The sequence below is a fragment of the Stigmatopora nigra genome, chromosome 11 (genome assembly GCF_051989575.1).
Source record: "Stigmatopora nigra isolate UIUO_SnigA chromosome 11, RoL_Snig_1.1, whole genome shotgun sequence".
In the NCBI taxonomy this organism is placed as follows: domain Eukaryota; kingdom Metazoa; phylum Chordata; class Actinopteri; order Syngnathiformes; family Syngnathidae; genus Stigmatopora; species Stigmatopora nigra.
The window spans coordinates 6,988,795-7,009,896 of NC_135518.1; the positions used below are offsets into that span (position 1 = coordinate 6,988,795).

At 43.0% G+C, this 21,102-nt stretch overlaps 2 protein-coding genes and 1 long non-coding RNA gene across 5 annotated transcripts; 1 reads left to right on the forward strand and 2 right to left on the reverse strand.

Moving 5' to 3' along the window:
* Nucleotides 1–455: 455 nt before the first annotated feature.
* Nucleotides 456–17,680, forward strand: adcy5 (adenylate cyclase 5). Of its 2 annotated transcripts, none has more exons than XM_077727741.1 (22): nucleotides 456–1,138; nucleotides 1,841–2,663; nucleotides 8,405–8,554; nucleotides 8,692–8,813; nucleotides 10,301–10,412; nucleotides 10,529–10,656; nucleotides 10,742–10,900; nucleotides 11,246–11,387; nucleotides 12,003–12,143; nucleotides 12,737–12,759; nucleotides 13,266–13,410; nucleotides 13,479–13,576; nucleotides 13,711–13,798; nucleotides 13,866–13,982; nucleotides 14,055–14,213; nucleotides 14,317–14,492; nucleotides 14,624–14,644; nucleotides 14,718–14,850; nucleotides 15,549–15,812; nucleotides 15,889–16,093; nucleotides 16,169–16,293; nucleotides 16,762–17,680. In XM_077727741.1, the coding sequence occupies exons 1-22, from the start codon at nucleotides 1,122–1,124 to the stop codon at nucleotides 16,894–16,896; spliced, it is 3,483 nt and encodes a 1,160-aa protein (XP_077583867.1). In that variant the 5' UTR covers nucleotides 456–1,121; the 3' UTR covers nucleotides 16,897–17,680. The 2 variants fall into 2 exon arrangements, with proteins under 2 accessions (XP_077583867.1, XP_077583868.1); XM_077727742.1 differs by having other exon boundaries at nucleotides 14,371–14,492.
* On the reverse strand, nucleotides 8,685–10,848 carry LOC144204041 (uncharacterized). Its single transcript, XR_013327811.1, has 5 exons — nucleotides 10,739–10,848; nucleotides 10,516–10,633; nucleotides 10,293–10,403; nucleotides 10,081–10,210; nucleotides 8,685–8,786 (listed from the first exon to the last, which is right to left on the reverse strand). It is a non-coding gene; the product is annotated as an uncharacterized LOC144204041 (long non-coding RNA).
* Nucleotides 17,681–17,687: 7 nt separating the features above from the next.
* On the reverse strand, nucleotides 17,688–20,983 carry sec22a (SEC22 homolog A, vesicle trafficking protein). 2 transcript variants are annotated; one of them, XM_077727743.1, is made up of 8 exons: nucleotides 20,848–20,983; nucleotides 19,749–19,959; nucleotides 19,477–19,640; nucleotides 19,122–19,301; nucleotides 18,922–19,040; nucleotides 18,793–18,858; nucleotides 18,465–18,727; nucleotides 17,688–18,204 (listed from the first exon to the last, which is right to left on the reverse strand). In XM_077727743.1, exons 2-7 carry the CDS (start codon nucleotides 19,928–19,930, stop codon nucleotides 18,527–18,529), a joined length of 912 nt encoding a protein of 303 aa, XP_077583869.1. In that variant the 5' UTR covers nucleotides 19,931–19,959; nucleotides 20,848–20,983; the 3' UTR covers nucleotides 17,688–18,204; nucleotides 18,465–18,526. The 2 variants fall into 2 exon arrangements, with proteins under 2 accessions (XP_077583869.1, XP_077583870.1); XM_077727744.1 differs by having other exon boundaries at nucleotides 19,749–19,944; nucleotides 20,848–20,976.
* Between the last annotated feature and the right edge of the window lie 119 nt (nucleotides 20,984–21,102).

Below are 21,102 nucleotides of genomic sequence, written 5' to 3' on the forward strand. Positions count from 1 at the left end.
ATGTTTAGTTTTGGGGTTTCAGTTTTTTCTCTTGTAGTTTGATATTTATCTTTCTATAATATCCCTAAAACAATATTTTTGGGCTTGTAATGTTTCTGATTAGTATGTGTATTTTATTTTATATTCCGTTTTATTTCTCAAGTTAAATTTCCCTGCTAGAGTATTTGTGTTATTTTCTTTCCCTATTTTGCACATCTTATAGGGCTTTTTTCTTTGTTGATATTTTTAAGCGTTATTTACAATTTGTAAAAGGTTTGCAATGCACGAGTTGATTATTTTTAATCCTATTAATGTCATTTAAAAAAGATTTCCAAAATAAATATTTGAGCTGCACGTGGTCCAACCAGCGGTGCGACCCCACCCACCTTTCCAGACTGACAGACGCTTCTTCCAATGGTACTCGGGAGCCTACAACCCATCCCCCTCGTTTATGTACCCCAATGGGGGGCGTGCGTTCACATCCAGTCATTCCATGGAGTCCACAAAAAACACCGCAGTAGGAACGCCGGATCTCTGAAGGCTTATCTTGGCTTTGCGGGGAGCGGCGTACATCGGAGCCGGGGAGGTGGAACCGAGGGGGGCGCGGATCTCCACGGGCGGTTACGGACGGGCTTTGCAATCCTCGCTCCCCGCTTGGGCTCCGATGGCGACGCCGAGCTGAGCCACCGGGTGGCCGGCCGGGGGTGATGCTTTCCGGCCGAACGACGCCTGGCTGCTCCTCATCGGCGGTACAGGTGCTGGCCATTTGGAAGGGAATCCGCCTCTCCACCGCCGTGGGGGATGTTTGATGCACCAACGCCGCCGTCACCGTCGCCCCCGCCGATGCGAGGCCGTCTCCGGGGAGCAGCAAAGCTCCCCACGGGTGCCTTTTAATTTGGCCCGGGATGTGGAGCCCAATCCACCTGGAGCTAATGTTTTCGAGCGCCGTGGGAGGACTTCCCCTGTGACTCGTACGATTGATTTTGGTTCAAATCCACTCCAACTCGCTTTATCCCCTCCAAGATTCCTTTTAGAATGAATGCTGGCCAGCGAAAGTGTCACATTTGGATTTACTGCAAGTAAAAAAAAAAGTGTCAGCAACTACTACGATGTGCCTCTAACTATTTGGGAGTTTTCCCATCATGTCCAGATCCAACAGGTTTGTACTAATATTTTTGCTCATTTTGTGGACATGATTTTACCATTTCTATTGTTTTCCCCCCAAATGACCATCTAATCTAATATTACTCATTTTATTTTTATATTTTCTATCTTTGGTTATCCTCGCAAGGGTTGCTGGGGGTGCTGGAGCCTATCCCAGCCAACAATGAGCACAAGGTGGGGGACACCCTGCATCGATGACCAGCCAATCGCAGGGCACAAGGAAACGGACAAACCAACCAATCATACCTAGGGGCAATTTAGAGAGGTCAACCAGCCTACTATTTATGTTTTTGGGTTGTGAGAGGAAACCGGAGTACCCGGAATAAACCCACACGAGCCCAGGGAGAAGATGCAAACTCCATACAATGAGGACCCACCAATCGAACCCTCAACCTCAGAATTATGAGGCCTGACGCACTAACCACTAGCTCACTGGGTCGCCTTCATCCAATATTGTAATTTTGTAATTTCCATGCAATTTATAATTCCAATTAATATTTTTAAATGTTATATCGGCCATTTTTAACACCCATTCATCTTCCATTCTTCTGATCCTCACAATGTGCTAGCTATGGAGTCCATCCCAGATAACGATGGGCAATAGGCTGGGTACACCCTGGATCGGTCGCCGACCCATCCCATTTTTAATGTTTCCTTTCCTTTCTTCTAAAAGTCGTGTTCAATATTTTTCCAACAGCGTGAGCCCGCCCGGTGCCGGCACGGGGCCCATCACGAGGGGTGGCGCTGAGCACCGGTCCGCTTGGGGCGAGTCGGACTTTGTGGCCAATGGGTCGGCGTATGCCGCTCGCAGAGTCGAAGGCCGGCGGAGGGATGACGACGACCCCCCGGGGCCACGTCGAGTCGGCTCCGCCTCTGTGAGCCGGGTTAGCTTCCGCTCCCGCTCGGCCTGGCAGGAGCGCGCCGGCGAGGTGCGGGGTGGGTCGATGGAGTCGGGCCTCCCCCCGGACGGCGGCGCCCCCGCTGCCAGCTTCTCGGCGGTGGCGTTCTGGTCCGGCGTGGCGCACGTCTTCAGCTCCAAAAAGTTCCGGTCTGACAACTTGGAGCGCCTCTACCAACGCTATTTCTTCCGGCTCAACCAGAGCAGCCTGACCATGCTGATGGCGGTCCTGGTTCTGGTTTTTGTGGTCATGCTGTTCTTCCACTGCTGGTCTGGGAGCGGACCCAGCGCGGCCTACGTGACGGTCTTCTCCGGCGCCATCCTGCTGACGTTGGCGCTGATGGCGGCGTGCAACCGGACGGGCTTCCGGCAGGACCACATGTGGGTGGTGTGCTACGCGCTGATCATGCTGGTGGTGCTGGTGCAGGTAGCGGGCGTGCTGGCGGCGCGGCCCCGGGACGCCTCGGAGGGCGTCTGGTGGACCATTTTCTTCATCCATGTGGTCTATACACTGCTGCCCGTCCGCATGCGGGCCGCCGTGCTGACCGGTTTCCTGCTGTCCACCGTGCACGTGGCCTTGTCCTGGTCGCAAAACAGCGCCGCCCCCTTTCTCTGGAAACAGGTACCCTCATCAATTTCTTTATTTTTTGGCTAATATTTTGTGTATCTTAATCTATTTTGGATTAATTTATCACTTTTTTTTAAGTTAACGTCATTTTTTTCTCCAAAAGCTCTCTTTTGATGACAAATATCAGCCACAGAACTTGAAAAAACTTGGAGATAAAATATAGGATTAAAACAAAATGATCCAAATGAACAGTTTGGGAACATGGCAGGAGAAAGATTTTTAAAAAATGGTCCTTTTATCACTCCACTTAAAAAAAACAGTGCTTCAAGCATACTTGTTGGGAAGCCCCGAATTAATGCCATTCATACATATGAAGACCACATGTCAAATGCCTATTTGCCTTACTAAACCTGAATGGTAATCCCATTGAAATGGAAAGTTCCAGAGGCTTTTTGCAAATCAGATGTTCCACATAAAATGCAACCTCTGTTTGTTTTGTTAGCACTCTGCTGTCTCATTGCTTTGCTTCCCTCCGCCTCGTGCCGGCCTACCAAGAAAACCAGCGTACGCCCTACTTTAGAGAGCGGATATTAACTGCTAAAGTGACAGTGTCCAATCATGTGTCTCTTTTCCTCCCACTATCCCTGATAGACGCCCTAATCCATTCGAACCAGGAGTTAAAAAAAATCACCTGAAAGCTATATCTAGCGTCCACAATACTGAAAAATTTGTGCAAATTTTGTGTCAATGGGTGAAAATGGCGCTATGTACTTTCTGAGTAAATCAAAATCTAATGGACATCTGTTGTGAATCCTCACATTATGACAGAGCAGCAGTTCAATTAAGATCTTGTTACCACTGGACCTTTGCCAATCGGGACCGTTTACGTTCCCTTCACTGGGATTCTAAAGGGTTTTTTTGAGGAGGACCATGGGAAAATTGAGGGCAACAAATACATCCCCCCTGAGAGACAAAATCCAAAGGATGAGTCGTTTGTGGTCCCTTGAAAAAAACAACCTTAAAAAGAAATGCTATAGTTGGCAATGAAATGGAATACTACCAACAACAAAGTAATTACAATGTGTGGATGAAACAGAATGGCGGCAACCAAAAGTTTTTGATCCGGCGGATCTATTTGTATTTTAGTAAGATTCACTTTGATTCGCACGGTAGACCTTTGGACTTGTCAAAATGTCTCATTCTACATGTTTGGGTTCCCACCGCAACACTTTATGGAAATAAGTTACTGTTTTTGCATACCAATGGTTAAAACCAAACTCTAGAAAAATCGGAAAAAGTTAGCCAAGAAAACCAGTGTGATCAGAAGCCAAATATCTCCAACAAATATTCCGATGTCAGCCTTTCTCTGAGATAAAAAATCAGCTCGAACCACAAACAACTTCCGAGACGACTCGACTTTCACGTAAACCGCCGAGTGCTGAAATGCTAACAACAACAAAGCTAGTGAGGGAAGAATAATAAACGCTTATAGCGTTTCGACCAGTTCAACACAACGCAAACGCTTTGTCGAAACACTCAAAATCGTCCAAAAATGATGTGATGTTACAAAGTTTGTCTTTTTGGGGGTTGTTGTCATTTTTGAGAGATGCAGGACTTCAGCTAAATAACTTTGCATATAAATAACTTGCATTTGTTGTTTTGTATATGTTATATGATATATGTTCCTAAACGTACACTGGATAAATAAATGTATATTTGTCAATGATTATTCTTACTATATTTTTTAAATGTATTAATCATTACTATATTTATATATAATTTTAATATAATTATAAATACATTCATAAATTTAAAAAAGCTAAATTAAGTCAATTAAAATGGAAAAAACATTGCAATAGGCGTCTATTTAGTTCAAACTGGGACGACTTGCTGTCAATATTTCAGTAGTATTGCGTTTGGATGTCAACAGCTGTCAATCAGATGGCTCTTTAAGGGGAAAAGAAATCATAATTTGTCCATGAAAGGGTTAGCTTTTTGAACCCAGTGAAGATGCACGGAAATTTAAATACGGTCCCTTGCGAGCCCAACAAACGCACACATACAACACACTCACTCCTGTAACTTAGCAACAGATTCCCTCTTTGTTTAAAAAAAAAATCCCCATTAAAGTCCAGTGGTGAGTGCTTACCTCAGAGCTTCTCTGGTGTTTTAGTGCCAAGTACAAATAGGGCATTGCACCATCTCGATTAGCACACTACTGGTTTTGCCCTTTCCATGCGTGGTCACGTGCTGACTTTCCTAGAGTAGTGCGAGAAAAATGTTCCTTACATACAATTTGTCACTTCTATAATTATATATATGCCGATTTGTCTGCACAGGAAATAATATATGAAAAAGAGAATAATGTGTACTTATTCCTACACATGTTTCTGGATGCATGTTTATATTTGCCACTGTTTTAAGTTGGTGTGGCTATTTGGTACTACTCTGTCATTCAGTGTATTACCGTTTGATTCACAGATTCGACTTATTTTACTTTATTTGCTTCATTTTTTACTTAAAAAAAGGGAAGATTAAGCTTTTGGCTGTATGAAGAAGACAAATGGTAAATACAATGTTAGGAAAAAAGAAATGCAACAAGGAAATAAGATGGGTGTGTGCACAAACATCGGAATATTTGTGTGAGTAGTAGTAATAGTTGTAGCAGTAGTGGTAAATAGTAGTAGCAGTAGTAGCAGTAGTAATAATACGAGTAGCAATAATAGCAATATTAGTAGCAGTAGTAGTAATAGTAGTAGCAGTAGTTTTCCTCCAAAAGAGACATGAGTGCAGAACATTTAGTTAAAAAGAATCACTGTAAAGAATCACTGTAGCAAGGGTATGATTGTGCATTGGGCCTCTCACAGTCGGTCATTGTTAAAGTGGCACGAAGAGTCCAGTCAGCAGTCTTGGATTTGTATCATCTTGCATACGCTTCCCGCTATTGGCTGACTCGATACTGACTTGATTATCTCTATTTAACTAACAACATGATCAGAAATCTATATATTCAAAACAGCTGACTGAGTGGGCGTGGTGCCTGCTTCCAATTACCGCCTCACGAGGCCATCTTGGTGAAAAGTGGCATTTGACGGGGTTTCGTTCAGCCACTGTAGTTGATTTTACGATGTAAACACGGAATATGGTAGGTGTGTCTGTATAAAATGTAGTGGTGTGGGGATTTGGTTTAGGTGTGGCTTGACTATACATTTTGCTACCAATTCAACTTCCATCTGGTCTACAATGAAACATTTTTTTTATGAATCTGATCCATGTTCTACTGCTTAAGAATGGGTCTTAAAATCAACAAAAATGCCGATTACCATTTAGGAGTTGCCTACTCTGAAAATGTCTCTTAGGGAGCATGCATGCTAAACACGGCTCTTTTTTTTTTAACTTGGATGTAGTATGACAAAATGTAAATTCTGAATTAGTTTTCTACATTGATGCATGGCCAGCGTATCGTACATGTAAGTGTCTATCAATTATCTCAAACCACGTCAGTGAGCGACTGCTAATGGATTCGGGGTGACGAGGTCCCCGGAGAGAACGGAATATCTCGCTTGAACTCTACTGAATGGCGACGTGATTAAAGAACGCTTAAGTGCTTTGGGTCGTCGCTGCGTAAACGCGGCTGACCCCGTGTTTTGAATGGCCGTGGAGCACGCCGATAATTTGTCTTTAGGGGAGAATAGGAGGAAAAAAATTGCACGTGGGAGAAGGTCCTGGGAAGGACAGACAAAGTAGGAGATAACGTAACATTTCAATTTTGGGTTTAACAGTGAGCAAGCAGATTTTGCCACAATATTAAACTAATGCTCATATTTTTAACAGTGACTTGATGAGTGTATATAATGTAGTTGTATGTAGTATGTAATGTAGTAGTAAAATATAATGTTTTGGATATATTTTGCTGCCGTGAAGGCATCCATTCTTCCGATTTGGTGCGAAAGGGGCTTTAAAAAAAATCATGTGAGCGCCATTTTTGATCCTCTTGTTCACAACGAGGTTAAACACCTCAAGTTGTTGTTAGCACATGACCTGCATTACCTCCTGCAGGGCTACAATGTGCCCACTGTGCTACTAATGATCAAAACTGCCAAGAGAGTCATAAACTAATGTTGCATCTCCCAAGAGCCGCGAGCAAAACGCGTCCTCTTTCTGGGAAGTTCGGATGAATCTGTGCTTTGTTTATAAACTTGCAACGCCACCATCATGTGCTTTTACTCCTTTCTGACCAGAAAGTCAAGACGATGTATTTAACACACTGAAATTTCACAGCAATAGACGTCCAGCCAATAATCACATTTTTTTTTAACAAATACAAAATTTAAGACATTTATGGTGGTCTCTAAGGGAGAAAATCCCCTTCTTTTCCAAAAATGGATGAGCAAGCGGGCATGGATATTAATAGAATAAGAGCTTTTGTTTGGGTTGACCTGTTGATGAGAGGACGACTATCTGATGTTGCGCTCCATGTCGCCGTGGCAACCAGCAGGCGGGGGAGGGACAGCTGTTTTTGCTTTTGTCGTAGCTTTCCGCTGCTGTTGAAAGTGAGTGTGTTGTTGTCAGGATGGGAAATAGTCCAATTGTTTTAATGAAAATGCGTTACAGCTCAATTAAGTTTTAGTTTTGTTAGCATGCAAGAGTTTCAGGTAGTTGTTTTTCCCTCTTTTCAATTAAGACACACAAGACATTCTAGACCTAGTTAAGAAACTGGAGCCGTCCACAAGGTTGGGACCTTCTGCAGATTGAGACTGAGGATACCACATATTCCCTCAGTATATATAACGATAATAACGTTGTACGACATTATAACATTTAATTTCAATTAAACGATAAAAATAGTATAGTAATATTATAGTATTTTGGCGTACTATGAGTTAATGCTGGGTTTCATTGGCTAAATGTGTCATAAAAAGCTTAGAATCCACTTTGTTCACACTAATATATTACGTTGGTGCCAATATTTCTTTTGTGATCAACTAGAGAATTTTTGGGCATAATTGTTTTGTGTGCCTGGCAGTAAAGATGTGTCGGAGGGTAATCAAGACTTTTATGAGCGTGTTGCTGTTTCGCTCGTGGCGCACATCTGCTCACACTAAACCATCTCTTCTTGTGTGGCGTTCACAGATAACCAAGGTGGACACGCAGGAATGCCGTCAATACATTCTCATGAGTTGACGTAAAAAGGCCTTTTGTGCTTTTAGAGTGCAGTTTCAGTTAGATAACGAGTGCAAAGAGTGAATCAGGTTCCTCGGGAATCTTTTCTTTGGGGGGGTTTCACACTTGCATACTCTTTGTAGCAGGGTTCTCACTGTAGCTAGGGTTTACTTCGAAGGGCCTTTATGTAAGCCAACTTATAGAAATATTTATATTGGCTGCAATTGACGGGACTGGACGTCCAATCTAGCTTTAGTGAATAATCGCTGCCGAACCTTCGAATTAGAATGGATTGGACGGCTATAACCTTTACTGGCAGTAAAAGTAGGGCTGCCACGATTAATTGAAAAGTAAAGTATGAAAATAGTCAGCGTTTACGTTAAGTGTGTTTTGCTAGCAAATATTTTCTTATTTTTATCAGATTATTATTGGGATTTTTAATAAATAAAAAAAGATGGAAAACCGTTAACCTTTCACAGAATGACGTAGTGCCATGCTTTACTGCACTCTTGTTAAAACTGACGCATCTTTGTATTGGATTGTTGAGGCCAAATATCATGAAAGAAAAAAAATGTGTACCTTTCTCACTTTTTGTCCAATCTCTTGTATACGTTTGTGTTTGCGCACTGCAGCTGGTGTCCAACATGCTGATCTTCTGGTGCACCAACATCGTGGGCGTGTGCACACATTACCCGGCTGAGGACTCTCAGAGGCAAGCCTTCCGAGAGACACGCGAATGCATACAAGCTCGTCTGCACTCACAGCGGGAAAACCAGCAGCAGGTGAACAAAAAAAAGAAAGAAAAAGAGAGAAACAAAAAAAAACTATTTTCAATGCCCCTCAGTCGTTCTCCAATTTCATGAATTAGGTCACAGTGGCATAACTTTTAGTTACATTTCTTTTAATTGTTACCTTGCAGGAGCGTCTGCTGCTATCGGTGCTTCCCCGGCATGTTGCCATGGAAATGAAGGCGGATATCAACGCCAAGCAGGAGGACATGATGTTTCATAAAATCTACATACAAAAGCACGATAATGTCAGGTATGTATAAATTAAATTGAATTGCATGCTTTTATTGTCATTTGACAAATATAATGAGATTTAAAGCTTCACAAAGTGCACAAAGAACAATAACAAACAATTAGACACATAAATTATCAATAAATAATAATAATAATGAATCAATAATCAGTTAGTAGGTAATAATTAAATAAGTCGTAGTCAACATAATGGATAAGTTGCCAAAATAATAAATAAGTCGTAGTCAACATGAATAAGAGGTCACATATAAATTTCATGTTGAAAGATTGAATTTCCCTTACTATTAAATCAACTATTCTGATAACGTATGAAAATAGTCGTGTTGGCTAAAAAGGCGGATGAAACCATTTGAGTGTGGAAAAGCCTCCAAGGGTTTTTTTTGGGGGGCGGGGGGTACATGTCTAATTGGTCCTTCGCAACGCCACCTGCTGCTAATGCCAGTTAACAATTGTTAGTGCTCTCCTGTTAAGATCCAAGCGCAGTGGAAAGAGGGCATGTTTTCAATGTTGACGTCCGGCCGGCCTGTGGCGAGAGCGACAGGTTCACGTGGGGGTCATTCACTCCGGGGGGAAAAAACAACTCCATCAGCAGCCAGGCAAAACAAACATGGCCACTGGAAGGAACTAATAGAACATGACCTCAAAAACAAAACGCCACAAAGTCATTTGGGTGCTGTGCTGCCTGCCCTTTAATGAGGAGACAAAGTCATTTGTTGTTCATTAAAATTGGCAAACCAACCCAGTACACACACACGTGTACTCATGGACCAACACCACACATACCGTCTTTGTCAAAATCATTTCTATCCCAATCAATGTATATTATATATTTTAGATTTTACTAAATGATTTTTTAACTAAAACGCAGAAAAAAATGGATTAAAATATTACAATTATTGATTTAAAAGGGGGAAAATCAGGAAATTTAATATACATATGTATACTCTTCAAGTCTGCACTCATCACTTACTTTCTTGGGCCACACAAAATGATGCGACAGGCCAGATTTGGCCCCCGAGCCGCCACTTTGACACTCGTGGTTTAACATTTAAACTTATAGTTTTCAACATGCATGTAAAAGTTTGATTAATGCAGATTTATCAATGAAGCATTTACTGTGACCAATGGTAGTTCTAATGCACGTAATAGGAGGGCACCATTTATATGTAGTTTAAAGACAAGACATGTTATCTTTAAATCAGCGATAGCAAAGGAGTTCATATCGAGTTGAAAATGTGATATGGTTGTATAAAGTCAAATTCACGCACCTTGGAGGCTCTGCAATCATGTGCTATTCAGAGGATTAGTGTGACTTTGACTTCAGCTTTGTGTCTTGAGGATCTTTGTAAATATAGCACAATTGCTCCCTATTGGCCTTGTTTTTAGTCCTCAGCAAAACTGTTGGAATAGTGCACAGCAAGGCAACTTTGTTAACCCTTCTGGTTAATTAAAATGAATGAAAACAATTTGCTGTACTCACGTGTTCAGCATCCTGTTCGCCGACATCGAAGGCTTCACCAGTTTGGCGTCTCAGTGCACGGCGCAGGAGCTCGTCATGACGCTCAACGAACTCTTTGCTCGCTTTGACAAGCTGGCGGCGGTAAGTACGAGGGGACGGTTGGTGGTGGACATTCAATGTGAACATTCAATGGTTTGGACGTGAATTAGGGTGAATGAGGTCACCCAATGACTGGTGTGTTTACCTTTGGTCCCCAGGAAAATCACTGCCTGCGTATCAAGATCCTCGGCGACTGCTACTACTGCGTGTCGGGGCTTCCCGAGGCCCGGGCAGACCACGCTCACTGCTGCGTGGAGATGGGCCTGGATATGATTGAAGCCATCTCGTAAGATTTGTTTGGAATGTTGACATACGGACCAGATGCTGAGATACAAGCATTGGGTTAAATTTGTTTGTGTTGTTTTTACCAGGTTGGTCCGGGAGGTCACGGGTGTCAACGTGAACATGCGGGTGGGCATCCACAGCGGCCGGGTTCACTGCGGCGTGCTGGGTCTGAGAAAGTGGCAGTTTGATGTCTGGTCCAATGATGTCACGCTCGCCAACCAGATGGAGGCTGGTGGAAAAGCCGGGTACAGATTTTTCTAAAACGGCAACGATGTTCAAATCATTCAAAAATCTACACAACAACTAGTAATTCCATTCTCTTTTCTAAAATATGACTGCAAAAAAAAAAGCCTGATTAAAAAATAAATACAAAAAAGTAATGGATCATTTGATAAATGGTAGATAGGGTATGGACTGCTTTTGACAACTAACCAGCTAATGCATATTTACAATAAATGATAGAATTGTGAAAATGAGGGACAGTTGTTTTAGTCTTTTTTTTATGATTTACTAATGAGTTAGTCTTTCCACTTTTGAATTGGAAAAAAATATAAATGTTTGAATATTAACGGGTTGCATCCCATTGGCAGGCGCATCCACATCACCAAGGCGACACTCAACTACCTGAATGGCGACTACGATGTGGAGGCGGGGGCGGGTGGCGACAGAAACGCTTACCTAAAGAGGAACAGCATCGAGACCTTTCTCATTGTCGGCTGCAGCCAGAAGAGGGTGAGCCTTCCTCATTAGATTTACCGAGAATAACTATAATCCGAATCAATCAAGACAAACTACCCACCAAACTCACAATTCCATCACAAGGTCACACAGTATTTAAAAAAATGGTGCAGACCATGTCAGACAATGCTAAAAGTTCTATAAAGATTTATAAATGTCTTATTTTGAAGACAAAACATCTTGAAACGATCAATGTATTTTAAAAAATACTTATTTTTTTCTAGGCATTTGGTGTCAAAAGGGTATTTTTTAGTGTTGGTTCTTAGCATTGTAGGTTCAATAAAAAAAACATCTCATTTAAAAGCTAACCTAACTTTCCTCACCATATCTTCTTGTTTGAAATAGGATGCTAGACTTTTGAAACAGTTATTGTTTCCAAAGTAGGAAGCGTGAAATGGATTGATCCGATAGCATCCTCCAGCGGTGTCAGCATTTCTTGTCGTGTGATCTTCCATAAAAAGAAATTGACGTAGCCTGTGGCTTATCTCATATCTCATCCTGTTTACAAACTTCCATTTACAAAGACCTACTGTGTTGTGATATTTTTTTCATGTACTAATAGTCAAAGAAGCCTTTGAATTGGACTTAAAAATGTACTATTTGTCTCAGAAAGAGGAGAAGGCTGTGATTGCCAAGATGAATTGTCACCGGACCAACTCTGTGGCTCACAACAGCAGCCATTGGACTGACCGACCTTTCTACAACCACCTTGCCAACAATAATCAGATCTCCAAGGAGATGAAGCGAATGGTAAGACTATGCCACGCCTCATTCGTTCATTGGCTGCCATCGACCACCACGTCAACGGTAGCCAAAGACTTAAAAAAATATATATTTCGTTTAACAATTACAGTTGATTATCCCAAGAACACTGTGCCAATCCGTGGAAAAAGCTCTCGCTTTTTCATGATTAAAATGGATTTTCAATTGTACTTAGATAAATAAACACAATTATACCTTACAATTTGCAATCATTTAAATCACTAAAAGGAGTTTTTTGACATCAGTGAAATTCTATTTTGAATGTACTGTAAATAATACCCAATATTGCAAATTGACAAAAGGGATAATTTAACTTTGTTAATGGCCTTAATTGATCAGAGTGGTCGCACTTATTACCATGGCAACAGTCCACATCTGACCAAGACAGTATCTTATTGCATTGATTGGACACAGTTCAAAAATAAAATCCATAGAAAACAGTTTCAACAGACTTTTTCTAGGAATCGTGAACATACTGAATCGTATCCTTACCTTCGTTGTAAAGAGTTTTTCGGCGAATCATATGCCTTTCATCCAGTCTTGACCTTTTTCTTGAACCCTGTCTTTTTGATTTGTTGCAGGGCTTTGAAGACCCTAAGGATAAGTAAGTTGGCCCTTCAAAATATTTTAAGGTCAACACTGTGTCACACGTTTATTCCCCGTCAGCTCCCTTTCGTCGCCCGCTCGCCTTTTCCAGTCTGCTGTTGCTATGGAAACCCTGCATGTATCACTTCAGCGGCTATCAATACGACTAATGGCTTACAAATCCAAATGAGTTTTTCTCAGACTAGACTGTTTGTTTTCTAAGTAGTATGCTGTAAAAAAAAAAATCTAACTTCATGCCTACCATGAATTGTGAGAATCACATGGCTATTTTCTGTGAACAAAATTTCCCAGTTCAAATGGATTGGACGTCTACTAGTGTAAGTATTAGTAGTATAATGTTCATCCTATTTTGATTTTAACCAATTTTAATAAGTTTTATTCATACATTTTTTTCTCTCTGAATACAACATTTTTTTTGCAATTTCTTGCGGCACCGTGGTTGGGAAACACTGATCTTGCCTAGGTTAATGTTATCAAACTTATTCTACATTTTTGCCTACACAGACACGCGCAGGAGCACATGAACCCCGAAGACGAGGTGGACGAATTCCTGGGCCGAGCTATCGACGCACGTAGCATCGACCGCCTGCGATCGGAACATGTTAAGAAATTTCTGCTCACCTTCAGGGAGGCCGATCTAGAAAACAAAGTTGGTCGGCCGTTGCTCTGTCCTGATTATCTCGATTATCGATTTTGACGTCGCCGTTTGCGCCGCAGTATTCCCGACAGGTGGATTCACGCTTTGGGGCGTACGTGGCGTGCGCCTTCCTCGTCTTCATCTTCATCTCCTGCATACATGTCGTCATCGTGCCTGCGTGAGTCAAATTCCAGAGTTAATTCACGTTTAACTAGGCCGCCGTTGACGAGGATAGACCTCCGATTGGATGCCTACCTCCGTCAATGGCAGTGACACATGCCCACTGCGAAATGCCGAATGTACCATTTTCAGTTCTGACGTGATGAGGGGCTTGTTTGCGGGCTGCGCGGTGGTCCTGACGGTGCTCGTGTTGGCGTCCAGCGCCTACTGCTGCTACGGGGTGAGCGGCCATCTTGAGTTTAAAGAGCAAACGCCAATGGGAGTAACGCCATGTGGTTGTGTTTTAGGTGTTTCCGACACCCCTGCGGACGTTCTCCAGAACGATCGTCCAATCTCGCTTCAACAGCACCCTGGTGGGCGTGGCCGCCATCCTCGTGGTCTTCCTGTCGGCTTTTGTCAACATTGTGAGCGGTCTTGCTTTTTCCTGGGTATTTTCTCACAAGTGCCCGCTGACCTTTGACCTCTCTTTCACCCAGTTCACCTGCAGCGGGCATGACCTTCGCGGTTGCCTAGCGACGGAGCTCAACGTAAGCAGGGACATGGTAGACGCTTGCCACGTGCGCTTCCTCAACAACAGCCTGCATGCGCAGACGAGACCCTGCGTGGACGCGCCGCCCTCCTGTGGATTCCCTGAGGTAGGGGTCACGATGAAAGGGGGCAATATGGCAAACGTGACACGTGGAAAGCAAACAAGCCCTGGAAAATGGTGATTGTTAACCAGGCGTTTGTGTTCCTCAGTACTTTTCTTGGTGCGTGGTGCTGAGCCTGCTAGCGTGCTCGGTCTTCCTGCAGGCGCACAGCCTGGGCAAGCTGGTGCTCATGCTGGCCATGGAGCTGCTCTACCTTCTGGTGGTGGAGTTGCCAAGGGCCATTCTCCTCGACAACCGCGACCTCCTCGTGGTCGCCAACTCCGCGTGAGTGCCTGAAATAGGATTAATCTTGAAATGAACAAGGTTTCCCCCCCACGGGGCAACAATGGAATGAATGCATTTCTTCTCATGAAGTCGATAGTTGATCTTTTCTTCTTCACGGTTCTTTTTTACAGGGAACAGCTGAATGCGACCAGGTGAGAGCATCACCGTCGGCGCCGTTTGTGGAAACGTTTCCCGAAAACTTGTCCACGTGCTTGTGTTTCGTAGCTGCGCAGTGGAGTCCAAGGTGCCTCTAAAGATCATGACGCCGGTAGTCATCACTGTCTTCGTGTTGGCGCTTTACCTACACGCGCAGCAGGTGGAGTCGACGGCCAGACTCGATTTCCTCTGGAAGCTGCAGGTAAGCACACCTTTGTGTGCTTTTGTTAAAAAAAAAAAAAATCTTGAGATTTGGGTGCATGCAAATGATGTTTTGGGGTATAGGGAAGGTAATAAAAATAACAGAAATATTATTTTGATTTCAATTCCCAAAGTAGCTAAAAAATACCACTTGAGATGATTTTTCTAAAGATTTTCCCTTCAAGTAACACATTTATACTCCCAATTAAAACCATGAATATGGAGGTGAAAATTGTGAATCAGGAGACGGCTTATACGAGGGAAATTGTACAATTCAATGATTTTAAGGCAATTTTAAGGCTATGGCTTATAGGTCAAATTGAATGGGGTTTTGTAAAGAAGGAATTTCACATTTCAGAGGCTATTTTTTAGCAATACACCTTCCACATGAAAATGATGATTTATGACAAAATGATTTATGACTATATTTACTTCACAATGTATTACATTCATTAATTTGCCCCGCCCAGTCAAAATGAATTGGAGGGCTAGCTCTGTCGATGATACTGAAATATTAGCATTCACAATCACAATATTCCTGGTTCAAATAAATTACATGGCTTTCACTGTCAGTTTCATGCAATAGATAAAATAATGTGGGAGGAAACAAAAGGCTGTAATCAGTGTGTATTTTATTTTGATCATTCTATTTTCATTATATATTTACACATATACAATGTGATTTGTTTTTGCATGCAGGCAACTGAGGAAAAGGAAGAGATGGAGGAGCTACAGGCGTATAACCGCCGCCTGCTCCACAACATCCTTCCCAAGGACGTGGCCGCGCACTTTTTGCAACGGGAGCGCCGCAACGACGAGCTCTACTACCAATCGTGCGAGTGCGTGGCCGTCATGTTCGCCTCCATCAGCAATTTCTCCGAATTCTACGTGGAGTTGGAGGGCAACAACGAGGGCGTCGAGTGCCTCAGGCTCCTCAACGAGATCATCGCAGACTTCGATGAGGTGAGCGCCTGCGAAAAGACGCCCCGCCCTTGAGGCCTACGTACATTTGAGAACGAAATGCCACGCGCCCTTACAGATCATCAGCGAGGACAATTTCCGCCAGCTGGAGAAGATCAAGACCATCGGCTCCACGTATATGGCAGCGTCGGGTTTGAACGCAGGGACGTACGACAAAATGGGCCGTTCGCACATCCGTGCCCTGGCAGACTACGCCATGCGCCTCATGGAGCAGATGAAGTACATCAACGAGCACTCCTTTAACAACTTCAAAATGAAGATTGGTGAGAAAGACAGCTACCCAAACGTCTTCTTCTCCTCCATAAGAACGCTAAGAGTTTTTTTTGGCATCCCTTCAGGTTTGAACATGGGCCCCGTGGTGGCTGGTGTCATCGGCGCCCGTAAGCCTCAGTATGACATTTGGGGAAACACGGTCAACGTGGCCAGTCGCATGGACAGCACCGGCGTACCCGAGAAGATACAGGTGCAAATGACTATTTTAATATCCAAACAATCACTGGGACATATCTGTAATCAGCTAGTGTGTCTCTAAACCAGGATCAGGGCTCACCAACTCTGATCCTCAAGGGCACTTATCCAGTCCAGTATCCATCTCTTTCCTGAATCATTCATTCATTCATTCATTTTCCAAACCGCTTTATCCTTATTAGGGTTGCAGGGGGTGCTGAAGCCTATCTCAGCTGACCCCGGGCCAGAGGCGGGGGACACCTTGAAATGACCAATCATACCTAGGGGCTATTTAGAGCATACAATCAGACTACCATGCATGTTTTTGGAATGTCTTGATTTTTTTTTTTAAACTGACTGGAAAGTGCCCTCAAGGATCAGAGTTAGTGACCCCTGCTCTAACCGATTATTAGTTAAGAATACAAAATAGTTGTGGATTAATTTCTGTTTTTAAGTTTTGTTGAATTTTCTGTTTCCTTGGCAGGTGACGGCCGACCTCTACCAAGTTCTCCACTCCTACAATTACTCGTTAGAGTACCGCGGTGTGGTGACTGTGAAGGGCAAAGGCGAAATGATGACTTACTTCCTTAATAGTGGACCAGCTAACTGCAGCAGCTAATGCACTTTTTTGGTTTCCTGACCCTCGGGGGCGGGGAGGGGGCCACGCAGAATGAACCACGCATGTTTGGACAGGAAGTTGAATGTTCAGAAAGTTTTTTGTTATTTTTGAAACTCTCAAGGACGGAGAGAAGTTGAGACCAAAGAAACCAATCAGGGCTCAAAGGAGCCAAAGTCCGACGTCTTCTGAACGCATGGTGGGCGGCTGCTTCCGCTTGAAGCTCAAAAATGATGTCAAGAAGAGGTTTTTATAACTTTTGGACATTTTCTATTCTCACTTTGGAATGCCAAATTCTATATTTTGTACACAACAGATCCCACAGAGGATTTTCTCATTCTTGCAAGGTGATAGCCCCTCCACACTCGCACGCTAGGATGACACAATGAATGTCTAATGAGGCCTTTTTCACTCCTTTGGTGCCATTGACAATGACAGATGTCCAATCAATGTGGGTCTTTTTTTTATCCCTCTCTGGGAATAGTTGTTTGTCACAGGTATATGTCCAATCCATCGGTATTGGGAAGGTTGGCAGCCATTGAATGGATTGATTGGATGTCTATTGCCATCAAAGGCAGCCAATGAGTTAACTTCATCACTACAGCTGGTTCCGATCAACCATTTCAACTGGTTAAGTTATTTGGAGTATTTTTTTTTTCCATCAAGAATAGAAACAGTTATGTCAAATCAGGGAAATGTACCACTATGGATGCTAACATGACTTTATATGACGCAAAGAGAAAATATGTTTTATTCTTGTCATAGATGCCTGACTCAAGTAATAAACGACTCAATTGTATATAAGTTGTGTGTTTACTCTTTGGCTAAACGGTAGTGGAAAATATATAAAAAGTTTTAAACATAAAGCCGGTAAAGAGAACTCACAATTCTGATGCATTTTCACAACATGAAAACAGTGTCCCTTTCTCTAGATATAATTTCCCATAATAACCCATGAAAAACACTCAACCACAACATAGGCCATTTCAATTGGTGGTATGATCAAGTGATCACTAAAACAAGGTCAATAAATAAAATGTCTGAAAGGAGGGAGCATTGGATAGCTAGAAAAGAAACTGCCAACTAGGATTCTTAGTTGTTTCTAGTCTTGGTGTGTTGCTGTCACTCATTGTCGGAGTGGCAAAACAAACAATGGTGTCTTGTGGTTGGGGTCATTGCATGTTGTAGTTATTGCCTTTTGTGTGGCTTTTGGGGGTCATTAGAGGTCATCGACATTGTACTTAGAGATATGTTGAGGTCATATGCTTGAAATGAGGTCCATGGTCTTTAAAATTGCATAATTCCAAAGGCAGTGGAGTATAAAGGAGAGTATTAAAAGTCTTTGCCAATCGTAGAGTCAACTGGACATGTTTGCTGGACATGTTTGTCGGTTTTGTATTGAGGGCGGCCCGATGCGGTGTTCAGGATCATCAGTTTTCAGGTGATTAGTCAGAAGGATTGATATCAGTCGAGTCAGTTTCACATTGTGTTGTCAAATTGTCCTATGATCAAGGTGGTCTGATATTGGTGTCGTCCCTCATGTTAAATTTGGAAGTGTCAGGCTTTATTCGAGTGGCTCTCGTCACGATCAGTGCAGTTAAGATATACTCACTGACATCTTGGTGGAGTGTTATTAGACGTTGTAGTCGGGGGCCTTGCCCAAGGGCTGCCTGAGATGTGTGTGCAGTGTCATGCAGGCAGCCACGGCCACGTGGAACAAGATCTGCCACACATTCCTGAGCTGGAACAGGTACATGTTGCACAGGCAAACCAGCCCCAGTGCCAGGAACGACTTGAGGTTCCTCCACACCGAGAAGTACGCAAAAAGGAAGCACTAAGAAAAACGGGAATATGCATGTTAGCATATGACCTTCAATCCTACTCGGCATGTGAGCTAACCTGGTACAGGCAGGCGGCGGTACCCAAGAAAAAAGCGATGACGGAACTGAAGTCCTCGTCCTCATCCTGTAAGGGACACAAGAGTGTGCTGAGCCAAAAAAGAGAAAGGCAGACATGGGGGAATCTCACCTGGAGAACGCTCTCGATAGCGTGGACGCCACGGAGCAGGTTGAGTCCTCCGCAGAGCACGCTGAGGACGCAAGATACGGCGCCGGGAAGGGTCAGAGGCTCCAAAGTCTGAGTGGGAGCTGGAGAGAGAAAAAAAAAAAAAAACATTCAAGAGTGCATTCCATCATGAGTGCTTCAGTCCTGTATTGTCCGTGCAGTACCAATGCCCTTGTATTTAGCAGAAGAGCGCGAGGAGAAACCGTTGATGGCCTGCACGTCTTCTAGGCTGAGGCGGTAGGGGGGACGCAGCTTGATCTCTGTCTGCATATCGGCCATATTAATTTTAGTGGAGAGAGAGCGTGGGCTGTTGTAGCGCTGCTTGGCCTTTTGGATGACCGCGTCTGCAGCACAAGGACGGACAACAAGACGTCAGTGCAATTGGTCGGTCACCACATTAAAACCACATTAACAGTCATTGATATTTGAGTCTAGTTATATTGACATTGACACACACACACAGCAAAACAGAAAGCAATACATCCAGACACATGATGTAGAGTATGTTTAACTTCTGACCAAATTGTATGAAGCAGTATGGTCTAACAGCGGCGCCGACACGTTTTCCGTCATAGGTGACGATGAATTCCTTCTGGAGTTCATCCAGGAAAGAGAAGGCCAACACGCTTGGGTAATTTGACAAGCACACCATCATGTAGCACACACCCAAAGCGCTGGTGAAACTTCACAAAGACAATAACACAAAGTCAATGCAACATTTCCAAAGATATTTACAAAATGTTTGCAAATTGGATAAAAACATGAGGTTCAACCGCTGTTAGAATGCATACTTGACATTGTAGACGCCACTTTTAAAGGTGCATCTGTCTGGGAAGTTAGAAAGCTTCCTGGAGAGCGCCTTCAGGTGCTTCCTGGTCTCGTGCAGCTCTCGGTCCTGCTCGTAGTCGGTGGATGCCGACAATGGCAGGCCGTCGGCCACACGTACCACCGAAGCGAATAGCACACTGGACATCTCAGCGGCAGGATCTGGCAACACGCATCCTTTGTCAGGGATGGAAAAAAAAACTGTGAGACTTCAAGTATGATAAATGACAAATTTGTTTCACATTTAAACATGTTAGGTTTCATGTTATAACATGAACTTCACAATTTAGCCTGTCAAGCTTTGCGACCTAAGTATATTATGGTGGTTGTTTACAAATTTGAAACTGGGAAACATGACACAATGTGAAATTTAGAAAACCTTTTTTTCCCCTGTAGTGTCAGCAGCGATGCTTTCATAAATAGACTTAAGGTTTAATTATTTTTTGCATATCTGAATTTCTCATTTGTTTCACATCAGATGTTTGGCATCTGTTTTGACCAGTAAACATTGAGAAAAAAAAACCTCCACGCTGATGACGTCAGTACCATGGACAGCTCCTTAACCAAAATACACCCCCTTCACATCCGATGTGGAGGGGGTGTCTTCTGATTAAGGAGCTGTCCATGGTTGTGACGTCATTAGTGTGGAGGGTTTGGTATGTCATCGCTAAAGCACGTCATTTTACTAGAGCATTTTGACTTGAGTATTTTTAAAAAAAATATTTAATAGGGAACATAAATCCCACTCCAATGCATGAAAGAAAGTCAAAAAATAAACACGATCAAAGTACTAAAGAGCGTCTCATTTTTGCTCGCTAGCAATTACTCTATTGCAGGATGTTCATTTCCGACAACAAAAAGATCGAAAAGTCTGGTAATATCCAAATAAAAGTTTAAATTTAAAGGAAACCTTATTCACAGTATTAACAAACTACGGTTGCCTAATCGTTAACCACTTAGCAGCTCAGTCCCTGTCACTAACGTGCTAATGCTAAGGAAATGCGAAAGTAAAGCTCGCCTCAATGAAATAAACAGATCTATTTAAGAAAAAATTGTGTTTAATACCTGAGTTGATAAAGTAGCATGGTGGCGATGTTTTAAGGCGTTTGAAACGTGTCAATGTGAAGAAGAGAGACACATTATATGCACATGTAGCGCCGCTTCTGATGCTGAAGCTTGTTTTCCTGGTGCGACGTTGACGTGGCTGTTTCGCAAGGCATTGTGGGAAAACTACAAAACACACCTGTCATCAGTGTAATAAACCAGACTGATTTTAAATCATAACGAGAAATAGTTACATTTTGCCTCTGCTTGCAAACA

What these genes read in the sequence shown, in the direction of transcription:
- adcy5 (XM_077727741.1), top strand. An exon ending in TCGGCTGCAGCCAGAAGAGG is followed by an intron (nt 11,388 to 12,002) that starts GTGAGCCTTCCT and finishes TATTTGTCTCAG; the next exon opens with AAAGAGGAGAAGGCTGTGAT. An exon ending in GAACAGCTGAATGCGACCAG is followed by an intron (nt 14,645 to 14,717) that starts GTGAGAGCATCA and finishes TGTGTTTCGTAG; the next exon opens with CTGCGCAGTGGAGTCCAAGG.
- sec22a (XM_077727743.1), bottom strand. Translation starts at nt 19,930, where the DNA reads ATGTCCAGTGTGCTATTCGCTTCGGTGGTACGTGTGGCCGACGGCCTG. An exon ending in ATACTGCTTCATACAATTTG is followed by an intron (nt 19,302 to 19,476) that starts GTCAGAAGTTAA and finishes CTTGTGCTGCAG; the next exon opens with ACGCGGTCATCCAAAAGGCC. An exon ending in TGCTAAATACAAGGGCATTG is followed by an intron (nt 19,041 to 19,121) that starts GTACTGCACGGA and finishes TTCTCTCTCCAG; the next exon opens with CTCCCACTCAGACTTTGGAG.